Genomic DNA, 25,390 nt, shown 5'->3' with positions numbered 1-25,390 from the left:
GATAATCAATCGTATGGCCAAATATTGGACCAGGGATACCGAACCGGCCAATCGGATAATACCGGCGGTTATCGGTTTACGGGATTGGGAATCAAACAGCCGACGGGACAGTTCGTTTTCGATGAAAAAATATACGGCTATTGCCAGCCCAAGGGTCAGTAGTTCATAGCCTAACAATAGGCTTCTCCATATCAGTGAATATGTACGACTAGGTTGCCAACCACCGTAGGTTTGGCCATACAATCGATGCAAATAGACTAGACGTATGAATATTTTTATGTTATTATTATTATTATTTATTGTATCATTGGTTTTGTTATCACTAGTGATGTTATTATTAATATTATTAGTTGTTGTATGAAAATAGTTGTTATATATTGTCGGACTATTATTGCGCAATGATTGGCGGTTTGGTTCACTAATTTGATGATTATTGACATTATCACTACTGTTTGTATAGTGTATCGGATCTATTGTATAAGCCATAAGTGATAATAATAATAATAATTATAACATAATTATATTTATTTTTTTTTATTAAATCAATTTATTATAATTATTTAGATAACAAAAAACAATAATTGGTATTAAATTTTTATAAACTTATATAAAATATAAAAAGTTTTTTTTAAATTTAAATTTAACTTACAATTTATAGCCATATATTTTTTTTAGTATATATTTATATATATATATATATATATATATAGCAAATATATAATACGTATTAATTTTATTATTGATATTTTATTTTTATAACACAATAAAATTATATATATTTTATACCAAAAAATATTATTGTATGTTAAATGATAATTGTTTAATCTATAACATTATATAGTAGTCTATATATATTTCATAATATATTTTTAATATTACTTTATATTATTTTTATAAAAAAAAATATAATATATAATAGTATTCAATAATCATTATAATGCTTAATGTTTCTTAAAAAAATATATATTCATTAATATAATAATATTGTTTATGCAATAAAAATAATATTACTATTTTATCTTAGAAATTACAAAATTAATTATCAACACAAAAAAATTATGGTTATTTATAAACACAAAAAATTTATATAAATATTATAATAACGTGTTTTCAAGTAATCAATATTAGGATAATTATTTAGTTCAATGAAATTTATATAAATATTTTTTTTTTAGTATCTATTGACGCAACAAATTTAATAATAATAATAATTATATGCAAACATCAATTAAAAATTGAAAATAATTTTATATAATTATTACAATAATTACTAAATATAATGTTTTTTATTATATTTCTAATAATTATAAGTTAATATTAATGGTTTTTATATTGATTATATTGATATCAAACAATTTTTATATTTTGAAATTATTAGCTCAAAAATATCATTTATTACTTAATACAAATTTTAAAAATTAAAATTTTTTTAATAAATCATATATATTTAATTATAAATTAACAATGCATTCAAAAAATAAATAAATAAAATTGTTTATTTTTATTATTAAAAAAAATCTAATTAAAAAATTATATATATATATATATTTAATTAATTAAAATAATTATCTAATTTTTTAATTAATAATATAATTATATATATATATATATATATATATATTTTAATGAAATTAAATAATTTTATATATATACCAGTACCTGTATCTGTTATTGTTTTAATTTAGAAAAATATATTTTATATTAATAAATTAATTTATGTAAATATTTTTTGTTTTCATATTTTCTATCAATATTATAATATTAACAATTATTGTTACAAGCCAAATATTCTAACAAATAATAGATATATGTTAAATGTACCCAGGGCAATTTGAAAATTATTCATCGGAAATAAATTCAAACAATAAAAAATCCGATCACTGGTAAAATAATATATTTTTTATTATTTTATAAGTTTATATTACAACTGTATTACAATATATTTATATAAAAAAAATTAAAAAAAATTACTAATAATATTATTTTTTTAATAATAATTTTTCAATCATTTAAGTAAAATTAGAAAAATTAGACATTTATATAAAATATTTTTTCTATATAAAATAAACAATTGGAAAAAAATAGAAATAAATTTTTATAACAAACTCACAATGATAAAAAAAATAATTAATAAAAAAATAAAAAAATTAAAATTATAAAATTATAAAATTATAAAATTATAAAATTATAAAATTATAAAATTATAAAATTATAAAATTATAAAATTATAAAATTATAAAATTATAAAATTATAAAATTATAAAATTATAAAATTATAAAATTATAAAATTATAAAATTATAAAATTATAAAATTATAAAATTATAAAATTATAAAATTATAAAATTATAAAATTATAAAATTATAAAATTATAAAATTATAAAATTATAAAATTATAAAATTATAAAATTATAAAATTATAATTTTATCAATTATTACAAACCAAAAATTCTAACAAATAATAAATAAATATTAAATGTACCAAGGGCAATTTGAAAATTATTCCATGCATTCATCGGAAATAAATTCAAACAATAAAATCCGATCTCAGGTCCCGCGAGTTTCTCGCAAAATACTAACAATTTGTATCGGACTGTCAACGGTATTGTCAACACTTGTCGATTACGGCTTCTGGCCATCAATGTATTCAGTCGACCCCGGGATCCATGAGCTGCATATATAATCTGGGCAAACATTACGGATATAATTGTTGGCAATAGATTAACCACCAGTACTAATATGGCCAACAATAGCCGTACATATAGATTGATTTTATTATAATGTATACCATAGATGATCAGTACAATCGATGAATAGGTTAGTGTATAGCATATGAGTATCAATCGTCGGGCGTATAGATTTAATGAATGACAAAACTGGGTTACATACTGGTGCTCATCAATTAGATAGAGTAGACGTTTGGTTGACCCGAATAAACTACGGGAGCGTAGTTGACGATTAATTTGACGAAATTTCAATAGGAAATATTCAAGGAAAATTATGATAAAAATTGCTAAATTAATACCCATTACCAATACATAGTAGGAAAATATGGGAAATGTTAGATTCCAGAATAACCATGCTACTACAATTAGTATTTTAGAAAAATTAGCTAGCTCATTCCAATAAATATACATGGTTAACGGTAAATGTACTAGCAAACTTAACATTAGGATTACCATGGTAATTAATTTCGGTGAAAATAATAGCCTAGTTAATAGGTTCATCAATTGACAATATTTACCTTGGTCATGTAAGGGATCTAGTGGATATTTACTTAGTGAATATTTTACCAAGTATATATAGTGCCATAGTTTACTAAATGGTTGACAATAATAATCTTGATAAGTTATTAGCAAATGTACCCCGAATAACATTAGCCAAAACATTGTGAATATACTAGCTAATATTTGACCATTGCCAAACTGATAGGTAAAATCGGATACCAGTGCCAGCACCTGGCGATTATCGGTTAGTATAGCCATCAGAAATCTTAGACATACTAATATAGTCAACAATTGATACATTAGGATAGCCAACAATCGTCTACTATTGACTAATAATACTAGTCCTCCCCGCCTGTAGTGATGATTATTATGTAAATCATTGACTCTATTGTATTGTTCATCAATTGTTTCATAAATAGTTAGATAATTGATTGACATATAGTTTTCAATGCGCTGGAAAATTGTCAAAATATCTGGATATTTAATTAATCGGGTTTTTATTGTATCGAAACTGTTGTTAAGTTTATTAAACATTTTGTTTGTTTTTTAGTTAATTAAAAATAAAATTAAATATATTTATAAAACTTAAATTAAATAAAAAACTAATTAATTAAATATAATATATTGATATATTTACTATTAAAAATAAATACAAAATAGTAAATATTTATTTTATGCATTTATTATAATTTAAATGCTAAATAAATAAATGAAAAACTTAAACTTAAAAAAAACTACAAAAATTTCTTATATTTCTAATTTACTATTAAGTTACTAAAAAATATAATATAAAAAATAATTATAATTAATCTAATTTTTATAATGACATAAATTTACAAAAATAGTCATTTATATATATATACAGTAAATATAATCTAAATAAAATAATAAATGAATAAAAAAATTTTTTTTGGATATAATTTATATTAACATTAATTTTATTTTATATATTTATAATAATTATTAATGTTAATATAAATTATAGCTATTAATAAAAAAAACTAAGTCAATTAATTTTATTTATTATATATTATATATTAATATTAATAATATTATAAAAAAAAATTTAAAAAATAGAGAAATAAATAAATAAATAAATATAATTAAAATTTACACTAATGTTGCTAAAGTTAAAAACAGTAGTTGTGTTCTAATAAATAAACAAATAATAATTATTATTATAAATTATTATTATTATTATTATTATTATTATTATTATTATTATTATTATTATTATTATTATTATTATTATTATTATTGTATTTTTTGTAGCTATTATCTAAATAATCTTTACATAATTAACTATACTGCATTTAATAACTAGTAATTGATGATTATTTTAATTATTTATTATATATAGTAATTATCTAAATGTAAATTAACTATTAGTTTATAAAATAATTTTGTTGTTTATTTTTTTAAAAAAATATATACCTGGAAATTTTTATATAAAAATATCAAATTATAAATAAAATATTACACAATACTTAGTATATTATAATTTATTTTAATCATCAATAATAAAATATTGTTCATAAATTTTATAATAATAATAATGATAATAATTTAAACTAAATTTATTTAATCATTAATAAATATTATTATCATTTATACTGTATATGTTGTTGTATTGTATTAATATAAAATATAATAAATTAAATAGTTTTTTTATATATAATTTTTTCGATTTAATATTTTATTTAGACTATATTATATATATAAATGACTATTTTGTAATTTTATGTCATTATATAAAATAAAATACTAATTCAAGTTAGATTAATTATAACTAATATATATATATATTTTTAGAAATTTATTAAATTATTAAAATATAATAAAATTTACATTTTTTAAAAAAAGCAAATTTCATTTATAAATATTACTATATTTTAGAATAATAATTACAAATAAATATTTATTATACTAATAATTTTAGTATTTATTTTTTTAATAGTAAATAAATCAATAAATATATATATAAATATATATTACATATAATTTAATTATTTTTTGTTATATTTAATTATATTTTTTCGAAAAAAAAAACAAAATGTTTAATAAACTATCCAACAGTTTTGATACCCAATAATAAAACCCAATTAATTAAATATTCAGATATTTTTAAAAATTTGAAAACTATATGACAATCAATTATCTAACAATTTATGAGACAATTGATGAACAATAGAGTCAATAGAGTCAATCGTTATCATAATAGTCATAACAGGGGAGGACTAGTATTATTAGTCAATATTATTAGACAATTATTTTTATCATTGAGTTTGTTGTAAAAATTTATTATAGTTTTTTTCCATTTATAATTTATAATTGTTTATTTTATATATATAAAAAAAAATTGTCAATTTCAATTTTATTTTGTTAAATGATTTAAATTTATAAAAAAAAAATTTTATTATTATTATTAATTTTGAATTTGTTTTTATAAATATATATTATAATACTGTAGTAAAAATATAAAATTATGTAATAAAATTTAATTCATTGTAAATATATACAGTATATATATAAAGTACAGTATATAATAATAATAATCAGAAAACTATTTATTAAATAAAAAAATTTAAATAAAAAAAAACAAAATTATTTCTTTAATTACTCATTAAATAAAACATTTTTTTAAAAAAGTAAAATAATTGTTAAGAAAAAATATATCAAAAAAATAATAATTTTTAGTCAATTATAAATTAGTTTAACAAAAAAAAAATTTTAGCTTAATTTTTAGTTTAATTGATTGTATCAGTCATTCCCAGCGCATCTCCCGTTCCCATAGGCTTTCCAAACCCATCAGTCCCGACCACTCACGCCTAACCCGTTCATCAATAACCAGGCTTTCGTCGCGTGAGAAATACCGGCGCCACTCACCGACCACACCCTTCCGGACCCGGGGGTCACCCCTGAACTTAGCCCGCATAGCCGTTATCGATGACTGGCGGGCAATACTATCGACTAGTGTTTCACAATTACCTTCGGGATCGACCATTACTTCGGATAATCGCCTGACATATTGATCGCCCAGAAATTGGGCTATTTTTTCGATAGCACGCCACGGATCGGATACCATATCCTCATAGACTAGTACTGTATAGTTTGGTTGATCCCTGAGCTGATGCCAATACTGGCGGACATAGTCATACTGATCGCCACAATACCAACATTGCTTACCACCCCCGCCACCACCACTACCAGTACCCCCGGCATAATAGCGATGATAATAATCAAAATAGTCCCGAAAATCACATCTCTGGCCAACCTCCCGATGCCAACCCATTTCCCTCATCAGACAATACTCCGAAACAATAACATCCTTAGGGTTTCGGACGGCCAACAAATACCGGGCCTTATCGTTGACCGGTAACAATCGCAGCGGCAGATGTGTCTTAAATACCGCCAAATCCGTACCCGACTGCCGGTCCACTGCCTCCCGGCCCATACTTTCCAGCGTATAGTTACCTTCGTTCAAACCGACCTCACGGTCCCCGCCGGCCATAATCAATTGGACAATATATTGTATCCATTTGCTACCCGATCGCGGATAGGATACTATAAATCTATCCGCATCCCGGTGCTCGTATTTCAGGGCATAGTCTACACACTCCCTGGGCGTACAATAATTATTGAATGTATACTGATCAATTGTATATTGATCTAGACATTTATTAGCTAGCTCCATTTAATTATTTATTTTATTATTAAAGTAAATTATTAATATTAAATAACTAATATTATTAATAATAAATAACTAATATTATTAATAATAAATAACTAATATTATTAATAATAAATAACTAATATTATTAATAATAAATAACTAATATTATTAATAATAAATAACTAATATTATTAATAATAAATAACTAATATTATTAATAATAAATAACTAATATTATTAATAATAAATTTTTTGCTAATTTACGGAAAATAATAATAATAATATTAATTGCAATTAAAAATATTATTATTTTTTTTTAAATTAACGATAATTTTATTTTTTTTATTTCAACAAAAATTTAATTTTCAATAATAATATTATACTAATTATTAGTATTATTAGTATTAGTATTAGTATTAAACTTATACTAACTTTTTTTTTGTATAAAATTATTTTTTATATATATATTATATTATTTATTAGCTATGTAAATTTTTTTGTTTAGTTATTTGTTAAAAAAAAAATATTTTAGCATGCAACGATGATTAGTTAAAATATTTTGTTGTTGTTATAAAAATGATTTACGTATTTACTGTTATTGAATTTTATTTATTATTTATATATTTTTTTTATAAAATAATTAATAATTTTTTTCAAATAAAATACTGCAAAATAAAAATATTAACATTTTTTGTGCTGATATTTTTTTTTTAATATTAATTTAATAATTGATGAAATAAAATTACTGTTTCAATGATACACTAATTATTTAATTATTATTTTATAAATTTATAAAACTTAAAATATTTTTTAAATAATATATGATAGTATATAAATATATATATATATATAATTAATGTTTTGATGTATACATATTGCATATATTGCATCATATAATAGCAAATAAAATTTTAATATCTATATAATATTCATGTCTAATAACTATTTATTTTTTTTTAAAAAATATTATAACTATAAAATATAATTGACATTAGAAAAAATATATATAAATAAATTAAGTCAATTATAAATTTTAACTAATTTATTTTGAAATATTTTTTTATTAGTTTTAACTATTTATATAGTAAATAATATTTCTAATGAAAATAAAAATTTATTACTAAAATAAAATAATATTAAAATCAACAAAAAAAATTTAATGTAATAAATAATATATAAATGATTTTATTAAAAAAATCATAATTAATGATTATATTACATTTATAGTATTTATTAGTTATAATTACTTTATTATCTTAAAAATTTAATAGTCTATTATTATAATAATTATTTTTTTTTTGAAAACATTATAATGATTTACTCATATTATAATATAATATATTAGAAAAAAAAACAAATAAAATCAAAAATAGTTTATTTTATATATTATTATAAATTTTCAAATATAATAGTATACTAAATAATTTATTAAAGATATACTTGAATATAATATTTATAAAAAAAATAATTAAATAATTAAATATTTTTATCAGTGGTTTGTTTTTAATCAAAAATAAATAAAATATAATTTTTTTTTATTTATTTATAATTATAATTATAATTTAAGTATTATACAGTATATTGTTTTTTTTGAATTATAATTATTATCGATTAACTATTTATAAATAAAATCAAAAAATTTATATAAAAATTATTTTTAATTTATATATATACATTTAAAAATATTATTAATTAATTTTTCATCTAATATTATAGTATTATGCAAATTATTTTGCATATTAAAAAATTAGTAAATATATTTTTTTTTAGTTATAAATAACTAATATTTTAATTAAGTCATAATTTAAAGGTCATATATATATATTTTTAAAAAATATTTATAGTTATAGTTTTATAGTAAAATAAAAATTAAAAGCATTAAATATAATTTGATTTTTATTATATATTTTTTTTGAATAAAATATCAACTAATTTGAAATAATATTTATTTTAATTTAGTTTATATTAATAATTTTAACATAAATAAACATGCAATGTTATTTATTTGGATATATTTTTTTTTTAAAAATCATTATTGTATTATTTGTTGTCAAATTAATTTCAAATTTGATATAATTTGAAAACTAAATACTTATAGTATTGTATAAAATATATTATATATACTATATTATACTATACTATATATTATACTATATATACTATATTACAATAATAATAATAAATTAAAGGGCGTTATCACCAAAAAACAACATTTGATATATGATATTATATGCGATAAATATATTATATAAATCATATTGTATTTAATACAGTATTTAAATAAATACAATAAAAATTATTTATTAAAAAAAATACTTTAACTCACATTAATTTACATAATTTTTTAAAAATGTTTTATTTTAAGTATTTTTATTTAAATTAATAGTGATTTTTCTTTTTGTAATAATTTTTTTAAATCTATTTATTATTATTAACTAAACTATTTGTTTGTAATGATTATATGATATAATATTTTATTTTCAATAACAATAACCAACAACAAAAAATTGTTACACTTTTATAAACACAATATACTTAATATATTTTATATAATAAAAAACATTATTATTATTGTGTGAAATAACTTTTGTGCTAAAAATATCTCAATTTTTTTAAGTGATTTTTTTTATATAAAGTTTTCTTTATATAATTTTTTTTTATAAATGAAATATTAATACAATTCACTATTGTTTATGAAATAAAATAAAAATGTATTCACTTTTTATATCTATTATATTAAATCAAAGTCAAAGATTTTTTTACAAAAAAAAAATAATAAAATAAAAATTTATATGATTTTTAACTACAAAACAGGTATATATAAATTGTATATATTTTTACGGTATATAATCAATGACTATAACTTTTAATTTAGCAAAAAAAAAATAAAACATTTCCTGTAGTAAAATACAATTTTTTTTGTATAGTTATAGTTAAAAAAAACATTATTTTTTAATATTCAATATATATTTCTGAAATATATATTATTTTTAAAATTTTAGTTTTTTGTTGTATTTTTTCTATTAAATAATATTAATAAATAATTTATGACTTATTGTATAGAAAAATATTAATTCAATTAAAAACATTTTTAGTATCTTATATTATAATATATTAAAATAAAAATCATTAATATTATTTATAATGGTTTATAATAATATTATTTTATTACAATATTGTAAATTTAATTTTTTAATTTTTTTTAATGTGTTGTAGTCTATTATAAAAAATTTTTTTAGTATATATATATATATATATAGTTTATATACAGTATATTAAAAAGTATATAATAAATAGGTATTTATTAATCTTTAAATTAAATCACTTTTGAAAAAATGAGATTTTTTTTTTGTTAGTCAATTGTCAATCAATCAGTTTTTAATATATATTATATATATATTATAATTATATTGTTATTTATTACTGTATTTTATTATTATTATTATTATTATTATTATTATTATTATTATTATTATTATTATTATTATTATTATTATTATTATTATATAACAACTAAAGTATTAGTGACAGCAGTTAACAAAAGTTTTTATATTTATAATAATATTTTTATAGACAGATATTTTTTTTTTAAAAAAAACATTGATTTTATATACAGTAATAACATATTTTTGTAATAAAATACTAGTAATAATAATAATTATAATTATATGATATACAATACTATAAAAATATTGTATATATATATATATATATATATTTACATACAATATAACATGTTTAGACATATCCGCATAAATAATATTGATATAAAACATATTCAATACAATATACAACTAAATGTTTTTATGAAACCATATATATTATTATATAATAAACAATATATACTGTATATACATATTATTGTTTCATATGTTTAAATTGTTATTGTTTGGTTTTAACAATAATATTATTTTGTGTGTGTTTTTTTAAACAAACAAAATGTTTTTTTGAAAATAAATATTATTAGTAATATGTATAAATAGTTATTTATAAAAAATATTTGTATTGATATTTAATTAGTATATAACAAAACTAAAAATAATATTAAAATAAAATTATTTAATAGCTATTTAATACAGTATACTATAAATGTATTTTATATAAAAATACATTAATATTTGAATATTAATGATAATAAATACAATTTAATAGCTTATATTTATCACTATTATAATAGGTTATAATTATACTTATTATTATTATTATTATTATTTTTGTTGCAATTATGTTAAAACATTTTTTTTGTTTTGTTGAACAGATGTCTAGCTATAGAAAAAAAATTCAATTATTGAAAAAAATAAACATAATATTAATAGTAACAAAATATTTTCAATTACTACTTTTGATAATAATATACAAACAAAAATTTGTTTAATTATGCTTCAAATGATTTTAATAAATAATTTATTTTTAATGCTATGTTATTAGACACACACACATACATATATACATATACATACATACATACATACATACACATACATACATACATACATACATACATACATACATATATATATATATATACACACACACACATATACACACACACACACACAAACACATACATACTGTACATACATACACACACACACACACATACACACAAAAACACATACATACACACACACATAAACACATATACACACATACATAGACATAATTTTTGACACTTATAATGATCATCAAATTTATGGGTTTATTATTATTAATATAATTATTATTTTTATTTATTTGGGGTTTAAATGCATTTAAACATTAAATTAACTTTCCGTCCGGACCTTTGGCCCCCTTTAAACAAAAATTTCAATGGCTTTTAGTTACTGTTTTTTTTAATTTTATTTTTTGTTTCATTATTATTATTATTTCAAAAAAAAGGAAAGTTATGCTACAGTAATAGCCCCGGTGTGTGTGTATGTGCGCCCATCCTATCCTAAATGGACCGATAGTTATAGGTAATGGCTTACTATACTCTAATATATATATAAGTCCCTATCCCTAAACATTACCCCCTCCTATATGGCTCAGTTAGCTGTCACACACACACACACACACACACACACACACACACACACACACACACACACACACACACACACACAGACTAAACATAACATCAATATCTACTTGACATTAATGGTTCAAAAAATTTATTTTATTTTTATTTTTACATATAATTTATATGTAGAGTATTTTTTTAAACTGTATTTATATATATATAACAAAAAAAGCAAACAATAAAACCCCCATTTATTTTGTAAGCCCAGGCACTGCATCATTGATTGAATGAGTGTACTGTATGTGTGTGTGTGTGTGTGTGTGTGTGTGTGTATGAGTGAGTAAGTGTGTATATGACTGAGTGTGTGTGTGTGTGTGTGTTATATATGTTATGTATGTATGTATTTGCACTTATATAACCCCGTTATGCAACTTTTTAAACACCATATATATATATAAATTTATACATACAGTATATATACTGTACATACCGTTCCCTTAACTATATATTTCAGGGTCTACTCTCTCTCTCTCTCTCTCTCTCTCTCTTTGCAGTCATCCCTACAAATAATAACCTCAAACTCTTAACCGGAATTTATTTTTATTATTATTATTATATATAATATATTATGAAATATAAAAAAAACTAAAATAAAAACTAACTTTTCTTTCCTATTATATTTAACCACTAATACTACTACAACAACAACTACTACTACTACTACTACTACTACTACTACTACTACTACTACTACTTGAATAGTGAGAGCAGATTTCCAATGGTTATCATCACACGATTGAGGAGATCCATGAGCTAACACACACAGCCAGTCCTCTCAAACAGATCATTGAGAAACTGTATGCTGTGAATGACTTGACTTGACTGGAGAGGAACTGTAGTTTTTTTTTAAGTATGACATTCACTATACAATTGTATTCAAAACGTGAATTTTCTCTCAACTATACCAATAACTCAGCGCTACATTTGAATTGAATTGAATTTTTATTATTATATTTATTATTAAGTATTGTATTTGAAGTTTGTTTTGTGTGTTGTATTTAAAATCATAGATTAAATAATAAAATAATTTATTTTTTATTTGAATATATTTTTTTTTATATATCTATACATACAATGGTCTAAACAAATACAATATATATTCAGTACTTATATAATATATATATGAAAAATAGCAAACTGTATGACACCTTATGCCACCCCACACACCATACACCATACCATACCATATCTACCGGTGCTCTTAATATGACTTTTTTTCAACAAAAATAAAACTATACAACTGTGCTATAAATGGTAATAATAATAATAATAATATTATTATTAATATTAACACCAAACTAATGGATACTAAATAATTGTAATAATAATTTATATAAAAACTTTTTATTTTTGTGTGATGTGTTTTAATTATAATAATTGTTTATATTTTTAAAAAATAAATAAATTATTATTTAAATTATTTATTTATTTAAAAATAAAATATTTATTAGATATGTGTATTTAAATGGAAATATCTAATAATAAATTTATTAATAAATTAAAATGTAAATATTGTTGTAATTTATTTGTTTATAAACTTATTGTTTGTTTACTTATAATAATAAATTTTAATAATAAAATGTGTCAATCATTTCAATATATTGAACGTAAGTATAAAATGTTTTTTAATATTTATTATATTTAATATTTAATTAATAATTTTTTTAGACACTTTAGTATAATATTTTTAAAATAATTTTTTTGTTAAATAATAATTTATAAATATTTATCAAATTTTATTTATATTTATTATGTTAGTGTGTATGCATGTTATCAAAAATTAACAGTTACTTAATTATCGATAAAATTTATTATATTGTAAATTACATAAAATATTAGTTTATTAACATATTATATATATACTGTATATATTTTTTTTTAAATACAATAGATAGTAAAAACATTATTATAATTATTATATTAACTTTAAAAATAATGTGTAAATTATGGATAACAAATATATACTAATAACATGAGATATATTATTATTATTATTATTATTAAATTGTTTGGTTTTTACCTAATAATTATATAATTAGTACATAGCATGAATAAACACACAAACATATACATACACACATACATACGTACACACACACATACACACACACACACACACACACACACACATACATACATACAATATAAAAGTATAAATTTATATAATTAATACAATAAATATACAATATATATATATAGATATAGATATACATTATATACAGGTAGTATTGCATGTGTGTATACAGTATTTTATCATTATGTTTGTATTGTACATAATATACAATACCGTATATATCTATCTATATATATATATATACAGTATTTTATTTATTATTGTACAATACTTTTATTATTTTATAATAATAATAATAATAATAATGTAATTGTTATTTAGCGCACACATGTTGTATCGTATAAATTATATTTGTTTTTCAAACAACTAAAAAAATTAATTAATAGATTAGAGAGAGAGAGAGAGAGAGAGAGAGARAGAGAGAGAGAGAAAGAGAGAGAGAGAGAGAGAGTATTGTATAATATTTAGTACAATATTTAATATACAATACATTTTAATTAGTGTAACATTTTTTGTTTGTTTCATTATTTATACATTTTTTAATAATTTTTTTATTTATATAATATATATATATTTATTTATTTATCTATTATATTGTACTATCTATTTATAGATAGATAAAACACTACTCATAATACATACAATTATTGTTTTTTTAGAGACTATTATTGTTATTATTTATATATTAATATATATTTTTAGTTAAGTTATTAATAATAATAGTTTAGTTTTTTTTTAAATGTTAAATAAAATATAAATAAAAAATTTTCTATTAGTATTAAATAAAGTTTACAAACAAAACAAACAAAAAATATATACATTTAATAATATTTAAAATAAAAATTATTAAACATAACATTGAACTCTAACTTTTATTTATCAAAAAAAATTATTTTTTTAAAAGGCTATTAATTATTAATTATTAATAAAATATTTTTTAATAATACAAAAAATATATATAAATAATATCATTAATTAATAATTTCAAAACATATTTTATATTTTTATATAAAAAAAACATTTATTATTTCATTTTTTGCAGTAAATAATCTGTCAAACAAATAAAGTTAACTTAAATATTTTAAACTAAAAAAACAAAACAAAACAATATATAAATAATAATTTTTTAAATAATTTATTAAACAACCAAAAAATACAATAAATAAATAAATTATTGTATATTAAAAAAATAATTAATTAAATAATAACTATAAATAAAAAAAATTATTGTATATTAAAACATAATTAAATAAATAATAACTATATATAAAAAATATTATTAAACTTACTATTAAACAAAAACATAATTATTAATTTTTATTTATATATATTTTTTTTTGTTGAAAATTGTATTTTTTTTTGTTCAAATTATATTTAATTTTTTGTTTGTTTGTTTTGTTGGGCACCGGTATCTAACAAAAAAAATAATAGACAATCTATACGATTATTGTACGGAACAGTATTGGCGTGATTTTCCCGGCCATCGGACAATACCAGTGGACAAATCCATACAAATCCGTAGTCCGTATATATTTAGTTTCAATAATGCCGTCCAAAATCAGACCAACCGTTTTGTACACTATTGTCGTATACGGCTTATCGTTGGCGACGGTAAACGTATCTACGCTGTCGGCACATCCAGCGGTTAGTTATGTGTTTTTTTTTTAAATTATTATTATTATTATTATTATATGGCTTTAGAGAGGACAGGGATTAACACAAACAAAACTACTGTTCCCTATCCCTCCTACCCGTCCTTAAGCTCTCTATCTCTAAATAAATATACAATTTTTTTTTGGTTTTGTTTTGTTTAAAAATAAATAGCATACCTGAGCTACCTATTTATCTAGATTATAATATATATATATATATATAATCTACCTGTATATATGTATAATCTATATATATATATATATACATATAATCTAAACATATATATATATATATATATATATGTATTAAGTATTAACTAAAAACTAATAAATAAAATAATATTTAATTATTTGCTATTAATATTATTTTTAGTTTTATACATATATGAAAATAAATTATCTAACTTTTAATATATATATATATATATATATATATATATATATATAAATTATGCTAGCTAAATTTTTTCTATTTAAAAAAATAAATTTTGAAAAAATATTTATTCTAAAGATTAATTTGCAAACAATTTTTTGAATTTATTTATTTTTTGTTGATTTATGAAAACAATTTTCAACACACCTAGATTATTTTGTAAAAATATATTATTTTTGTTTGTTTTTTATAAAACAAAAAATTAAAGTTTCACAATAATGATACTTAACTAATAAAAAAAATATAAAGTATATAATTATTGTTGATTTTTTTGTTGTTTTGTGAAAATTAATACATATTTAATATCAATCAAAACATAATTTATATAAATATTTGTTTTATAGTTAAATAAAAAATATGCTATTTTTAAAAAAAAAATAATAATTAATTATCATTTATTTACATATTTTTTTGGACATTTCATTTTGAATTAGATAATTTATTAAAAAATATTCAAGTTTATGTACAATTATTATTATTATTAATAATTATTATTTTTATATTTAATTTGAGCTAGTATGATTAATTAATTTATAATACTAATTAATTGAAACTAATTAATATACAGTATTTTTGTTGTTATTTTTGTATACTATTGTTTAGTTACATATAAAAAAATAAATTATAATAATTATTTTAGTTTAATAATAACTATTTATTTTTAGTTTTTTTCAAAATAGTTTTTTTTATATATACTGTTTTTTATTATTGTTTTTTTTTTGTTTAGCATTTAAGATCAGGTGCTAATTTATCACACATTATAAATGATTGTATATATATTGTGTATATATATATATATAGTTAACCCATAATTTTGTATAATATGTGGGTTGAATACAAAAAACAATATATATTTAATTTTAATCAAACAATTTTATGGATAAAAACTAAATAATACTAAAAGTGTAAAAAAACTAAGTAGTAATACATTGCATACTAAATAAACAAATTATTTTGTTTAATAAAATATATATACTGTATATAAATATAGATATTTTAAATAAATAATAATAATTATTATTATTATTTAGTAAATCCCTTAAACAAACATCATATTCATAATACTTATTAAACAACAAAATAAACTTTTAAAAAATAAATATATAAATCCTCTTAAAAAAAACTTAAACTCTTCAATCAATATAATATTATAAATATATATAACAAACAAATAATAACAATTTAAAAAATAATTTAAATATAAATTGAAAAATTAATATATATTTATTTATTTTTTCAAAATCAAATCTATTTTATTTGTTTTTAGAAATATTTATTATATACTTATAAATTAAATTTTATTTATATATAAATTAATTTTATTTTCTATTATTATTATTATTGATTATTATTGATTGATTGATAATTTTACAGGTATTTCAACAAATGGTAACAAAAAATGGATAACAGAGTCCATACATATGTCGCCAACTAAACCAAAATTGTTAACAAAATTGCGGATCAAAGAGGACTTTGAGTCGACAACGGATAACAATGCACTGGAACTGGTATTTGAAGGACTGGATCGCCAGGAGTTCCGTTTTCAACTGGTGGTCACACCGTTTCGCCAATTAGGTAGGGATTGTTTATGTGATTACCCCCATCCCACCCACCCCTACCTACATAGATATATATATATATACTAATAAATTTAGCATTTTCAAAAAAATATATATATGTTAAAATAATAATAATTTTTTAGTTGTAATTAAAATTATTAAATTATAAAATAAATAATTTTAGTTATAATTACAATTTCATCAATTTATGTATTTGTTTGTCTAATTAAAAAATTTTTGATTACTATTTTCTATATAATAATAAATAATATTTTTTTATATACACTACTATTGATAGTATATACTATATATATATACTGGATATATTGATATATATATTAATATATTTAGTTTTTTTTTTATTTTAAAATATATATTAATTTTAGTCGTAATTAAAATAGTTATTAATTATAAAATAACTTAATTATTTTAAATAAATAGTAAATTAATTATAATTACAATTTGTTTGTGTCTCTAATTGTAATCATTAATAATTAATTAATCAAAAAATTGATTGTTTACTATTTTGATACAATAATATTTTTTATATATACTACTAATAGTATATACTATTTATATATATGTGTGTGTATATATATATATCTAAATTTAGTATTTTTTAAAAATCTATATAATAATTATATATTTTTTTTTGTAATTAAAATTATTAATTATAAAATAAATAAATATATATATTTTTAATAACATATAATTATAATATATAATAATAATTATGTAATATTATATATATTATATATAATTATATAATAATAATATAATTATAATTACAATTTTATCTATTTATTTGTCTGCCTATTAGTAATTATTACTAAATTTTTTAATTTTAATTTTCTTCCTCTAACTAAACCATATAATTAATTGTTATTATTATTATTTTTATAATAAATTGTTATTATCTACAAAAAAATTTTACTATTTTGATACAATAATATTTTTTTATATAATCTACTAGTATATACTATATATATATATGAGTAAATTATTTATATAAATTGTTGAGAAATGTTTTTTTTTAAATAAATTTATATCATAGTTAGTTAGTTTGAAAAATACAAAAATTTTATATTTTATTACACAATTATTCATCAAAACTAAAAAATTTTAGTTTTATTTTAATAGATATTATAGTAGATATGATTACAATCTATAACTACTGTATAATGAAATTTTTTATTTACAATCTGATAATAAATAAATAAATAGTTTTAAAATATATTTTATTTTAGTGATAGAAATTTATTATCACCATGATAAATTATTATGTTATATTGAAAACTATTTTTTTGTTGTTGTTGAAGATATTTAGTATATTTTAACTTAAGAAAAAATTAATTAAGTTTTATATATATATACTGTAATATATTTTTAAATGTTTCTAAAAGTTTATAATTTATAATTAAATTCAAAATTTTTAATTTATACGATATATTACTTTATTTTTTTAGTAAAAAATTAATTATTATTAAAATATCTTATCAGTGATGTAATCAGTTTTAAAAAAAAAGTTATTTTTAGTTTTTAATTTTTTTTTGTGTTAATAGCCATCAATCAAATATTTTTAACTCAGAGTTTTAAAAAAATATTATATTTAATTGAAAGTATTGATTAAACTTTTAAAATTTAGTTAATTTTTTTGATTAAATATTATATTTATTATAACTTATCATTTAATTATTTATTTTATTTTTAAATTTTCAAAAAAAACTTTGAAAAAGTTTTGTTTTCTGAAATCTATACGAGCCTTTGTGTGTGTGTGTGTGTGTGTGTGTGTGTGTGCGTAGCATTTTATTTTCGAACTTTGAAATTCTGACTTCAGATTCGGTTAGAGGACTACTAATAATGTATTGAAAAGTTGCATCAAAAATGATCTATCTCTTCGGGAACATAGACAAAATGGCGGCCAAAGTACAAAAAATTTTAAGAAAATTTTTTTAAAGTATAGATTTGAATAAAGCATCAAAAACAAGCATAAGAAACATGCATTAAAATTTTGATATCACTTCGGGAACATAGAGAAAATGGTGGCCAAAGTAAAAAAAATTTAGGTAAAAATTTTAACGTTTAGAATTGTATAGAGCATCTAAAATAAGATATAATAAATCAAAATTATTTTATTTTTTCAAAAAATGGCGGCAAAAGTATGATTTAAGCTGTTTATTTTGTCATTTAATACCCTACATGACTAAAGTTGAGTTTATTTTGTCATACTAAGTTATTTGACTATATGACTAAATCAATTGACAATTAATTTGCGAACATAATATTTTATGCCGTCAAAGTTTTTTTTTCTAATAATGCTTTCTAGCATTCTTAACTGGTTTTTATTAAATTTTAATGTCTATCAATGTGTGAGGTCTATTAATTAAAAAAATATTTAAAAAAACAATTGTAATAATAATAGTAATTAGTTTTTTTCAAAAAAAAATATAATACTTATTATTAAACTTTTAAACTTTGATATAATCTTTTAAAAAATATATAATATTTATCTAAAAGTATTATATTTAATACAAACAATAATAATAATATTATTTGTTTTGTTTCAACAAAACAAAACAAATAATCAAAATATAGTTTTTTTAATTTTAAATAACTAACAAAATGTATTTTCAATTGCTTTTTAATACAATTGCACTTAAATTATTATTTCAAAAAAACAATTTAGTTGTTATTTTAAACACAAAATTACATATATATATATATATATATATATATAATATATACTGTAATAACAAAATTACATTTTAATACTTTATACTATATATATATACATTATAATAATAAAACTTAATAACAATAATCTATCAAATATTATATTATAAGTAAATCAAAATCAAAAAACAAAATTTTTATATATACTGTATATACAGTTATATGATTTAAATTGTAAAATATTTTTATACATTATTATTATTATTACATAATACTGTATCTTATATACCGTATATATAAATCACATACTAGTTATACATACTTTATATATATATATATAGTATATAAATGATTATCTCATATCAAAATATGCCATACATTACATTTAAAAATGTTTTTTTTTTAATAATATATATATATATATATTAATCGTTATGTAATATGACTTTTCCCATATATATATAATATAATAACAGTGAGAGAGAGATAGCGAGCACCGGTAGTTTTTTTTGTTAATATAATGTATAGATTATAGTCATATATATATAAAAAAATAAAATGATAAAATAAAAACCGGTAAAGCCATTAAATTTTGCAAACACACACATACATGTATTTAATATATATATATATATATATATATAATAACTACCTGTGCCCGTAACTAATAAATGTGTAGTTTTTATTAAACTATATAATAATATTAAATGTTTTTTTTTTGTTTATATATATATACTATAACTTATTTTTATGATATACAGTCTATTAAATTATATAGATATCGTTAAATATCAATATATATATATATTTAATATATGGTTTATGATTTATAGCATATATATTAATATATAAAGTTTCAGTTAATTAATTTATAGATTAGTATATACTGTATATATTCAATATATAAAATATTATTTTTTTTAAAAAAATATTATCAAATAATTTATTAAATTTTTTTATGTGTGTGTTAAATAATTTCATTAATAAATTGAATTTATATTTTTTTTAAATAAGTTATTAATACATTTAATATAGATTTTATCAATATACATTAAAAATAATTATATTATTAATATTATTTTTTATTTTAAAATTACAATTCAATATAGTTTTACATTTTTAACATTTTACAATTTAACATTAGTTAATATTTTTTATTTATTTATTTTGTTTTTAAAAAAACTTGTTTATAGCTAACTATTAAATATTAAGATATAAATCTATAGTTTATTTATTTTTTTAATAGTATTTTAAATGTATATCATTTGATGCCATTAATTATTATACTAAAGTTTCACATGTTTAAACAATTACATTAAATAAAAAAACATTTTAAAAATTATTTACATTTTAATAATAGTTTATTTTTATTTTTAAATGTATGATAAAGTGATAATGTGTTTCCTAAAGATATACAAAAATATTATTATTGTTTTTTTATTGTTATTATTATTATTTATTAAATGATATAACTATTAAAAATTATGTTTATATTTGTTTGTTTTTTTTATTTAAAAATATTTGAATATTAAATAATACATGTCTAGACATACTCAACAACAACAACAACAAAAAAAGGATAACTAAATATAATTAATAATTTAAAAACTAATTTTTATGTTTTTGCATAAATTAAATAATTTTTTTAAATAATAATAAATTTTTAGTAAAACTATTTTAGTGTCTTATTATATTAATTTTTAAATGATATTAATTATATATAAAAAATTAAAAAAAAATTAAATTACTAATTAATATTATAATTAATTACAAAATAAAACACATTTTTATACAGTTATTAAATCACCTTTTTTTAAGGATAATTATTAAATATTTTATAGTTAATTATTATTTAATAAGAAACTAAAATATAAAATAGATTTTTATTATATATTTATTATTTAAAAATAAAATTATTATTATTATTATGTGTTAAACATTTTTTCTGCTAATTATAAGGTATTTTAACAGTTTATATATAAACAGTTTATATATGATGTGTTGTTAATTATAATTTCAAAAAATAAATAAATGACTTTTAATGTATATTTTTGTTTGTTTATTAAACAAAAAAAAATTATTAATAATTTTAGTTAACATTTAGGTTTTTTTTAAGTGTTTTGAGGGAACGGTAGCTATAAAAATGTATATTTACAAAGTTATCAGATTTTTAGCTAAAATCATAATTTTTTTTTAGTTTATAACTTTCCCAACAAAGAAGTGATAACATAATAAAAATAAAATAAATTAAATAACTATTTAAAAAAAAATTAAAAACATTTTTTTAATCAGTTATTATATGATAAACATCTCTAACTCTAAACTTTTTTTCGCTCTCTCTCTCTCTCTCTCTCTCTATGTTTCTCTCTCTCTCTCTCTCTATGTCTCTCTCTCTATGTTTTTTTTTCTCTCTCTCTCTCTCTCTCTMTGTCTCTCTCTCTCTATGTTTCTCTCTATCTCTCTCTCTCTCTCTCTCTCTCTATGTTTCTCTCTCTATGTTTTTTTCTCTCTCTCTCTATGTCTCTCTCTCTCTATGTTTTTTTTTCTCTCTCTCTATGTCTCTCTCTCTATGTTTCTCTCTCTATGTTTTTTTCTCTCTCTCTCTCTCTCTCTCTCTCTCTCTCTCTCTCTCTCTCTCTCTCTCTCTCTCTCTCTCTATGTTTCTCTCTATCTATCTATCTATCTATATATATATATCTATCTATCTATCCCTGTTTATAAGCTACCGGTGCATTTAAACTACCTGTTTTATATACAGTATATATAATATATAATCTACTAAACTTTTTTTATTTATATATATTTAATTTTTTTTCGTTGATTAATTGGTAGGCAATGAAACAAAATGCGAACGACATGTAGAGTACAAGTGCCGAAACAACCGGTGCGTCGACGCCTATCTGGTCTGCGACTATCGTAACAATTGCGGCGACGATAGCGACGAATGGCATCACTGTTTGGCCAAATTGCCGACCACTGGACGACCGCCAACACGTCTACCAACACCAGTGCTAACACCGCCGCCAGTCTATTGGTGGCCAACATTATCATCGACAACACCATCACCACAGCTGACTAATACAACTACCGGTGCTATCGATGATAGCCTGAATAATACCCTAAACTACTATCTGTTTCACTCGAAACTGGATCTGCGGACAGTTGTCTACTATATATTGTTAGTCCTATTGATTATAATTGTCGTAACAATTATTAATTTTATTGTCTGGTGTATTGTTACCAAACGTGACCAGTCGTTCATCGATATGGGAGGTACTACTGGTGGTGAAGGTGCTGGTAGTGGTGGTGAAGGTGCTCATCAACAACAACAACAACAACATAGCAATAGTTAATTAATTAATTATAATTAATTAGTAATTAAAATAATAATATATTGATATAATAATACAAAATAAAATAAAGATATATATTATATATGATTTAAATGTGTATTAATATATATATATATAAATATATTTAATATTTATTTTGTTTTTTTAAATAATTAGTTTTTAATTATTTTTTTTTATATATAAATTATTAATAATTATATATTTTAAATAATATAATAAATTTTTTAATTATAAATAAACTCTCATATTGTGTTTAGATTCAATAAATCTAATTAATATTAAATTAAATATAATATATTATAATTATTATATATATTTAAATAAAGTAAAATTATTATTTATTTATTTTTAATTATGATATATTAAAAAAAAAATTTATTTTCTAATAAAAAAAATTCCAAATAAAATTACAAAATATTAAACAAATTAATTATAACATTGTTTTTTTAATTATTATTAATTATTATTAAATATAATTAAATAGATATATTTATATATATATTATTACAAATTAGTAATTTACAGTTTGATTAGATTTTCCACTGAAAAAAAAAATATTAATAATAATTATAATTATTAATTGTTTTATAAAATAGAAATTATAATATTTTTTTAAAAAAAAACAATTCAAATAAAATACAAACAAAATATTTTTTAAATGTATAAAATTCACACAATATTTCTATTAATAATTATATAATAAAAATTGTAAATCAAACAAATATTATTATTATTATAAATAGCTATTAATACAAAATATTTATTTATAATAAAAAATGTATTTATTATAATCACATATTAAATTATAATTATATTTTTTATTAATAAATTTTATTCAAATATATATAATTATTATTAGTCTTGTTATTATAATTCAATTTTATATTAATTTAATTTATAAATATATTATTAATTAAAACACTATATTTTAATTAATTAATTAATTAATTAATATAATAACTTGTATTGAAATTTAAATTCAAGGGCAAAAAAAACTTCATTATTAATAATTAGTTATTATTATTATTATTATTAACCTAGATCAAATTAATAAATTGATATTTTTATCAAATAAAACACAAACACAAATGTATAAAAAAAACATATCAAAAATAATAATAATAATAAATTAATAAAATATATAGATATATATATAATTACTAATATAAAAAATAATATTAAAACAAAAAAAATATTAATTAAAAAACTAACACATATTTCAATCGCTATACTAATTATTTGGATAATAATAATAATAATAATTTGTAGCAATTATTTCGTTTATATTTATATATATATATATATATATTAATATTACATAATATATGTATCACTTTTTTTTATCAATTAATATATATATATTAATTCAATTAAATTCATTAATTAGTTACTACCTTATTATAATAATAATAATAATTACGTTAATTTTTTTAGTAATAATAATAATAATAATTTTTAATAAAAAATCTCTATAAAAAACTATAAAAAAATTAATCAATTAATTAATTAATTAAAAATAATTCAATTAAAAATTTATATTTAAAAAATCAAATACTCTTATATGTGATGATTACACACACAGACAATAAAACAAACAAATATTTTAATAATAAAAAAATTATGAGATTATGAAATGTATGATCTCTTTATAAAAAAATAACTACCGGTGCTCTACATATATATATAT

General features: G+C 17.8%; 2 protein-coding genes across 2 annotated transcripts; one reads left to right on the top strand and one right to left on the bottom strand.

Moving 5' to 3' along the window:
* Positions 1–5,991: 5,991 nt before the first annotated feature.
* LOC128965214 (3-alpha-hydroxysteroid sulfotransferase-like) lies at positions 5,992–6,921 on the bottom strand. Its single transcript, XM_054311864.1, has one exon. The coding sequence runs from the start codon at positions 6,919–6,921 to the stop codon at positions 5,992–5,994; it is 930 nt and encodes a 309-aa protein (XP_054167839.1).
* Positions 6,922–11,593: 4,672 nt separating this feature from the next.
* LOC128965213 (uncharacterized) lies at positions 11,594–23,979 on the top strand. Its single transcript, XM_054311863.1, has 5 exons — positions 11,594–11,597; positions 15,465–15,677; positions 17,493–17,693; positions 23,183–23,528; positions 23,961–23,979. The coding sequence occupies exons 1-5, from the start codon at positions 11,594–11,596 to the stop codon at positions 23,977–23,979; spliced, it is 783 nt and encodes a 260-aa protein (XP_054167838.1).
* The last annotated feature ends 1,411 nt before the right edge of the window (positions 23,980–25,390 follow it).

The sequence above is a fragment of the Oppia nitens genome, unplaced genomic scaffold (assembly GCF_028296485.1).
Source record: "Oppia nitens isolate AA-2021 unplaced genomic scaffold, nextdenovo-longstitch-racon4-pilon3 scaffold16_pilon_pilon_pilon, whole genome shotgun sequence".
NCBI classification, from domain to species: domain Eukaryota; kingdom Metazoa; phylum Arthropoda; class Arachnida; order Sarcoptiformes; family Oppiidae; genus Oppia; species Oppia nitens.
This window is presented reverse-complemented; position numbering and strand designations above follow the sequence as displayed.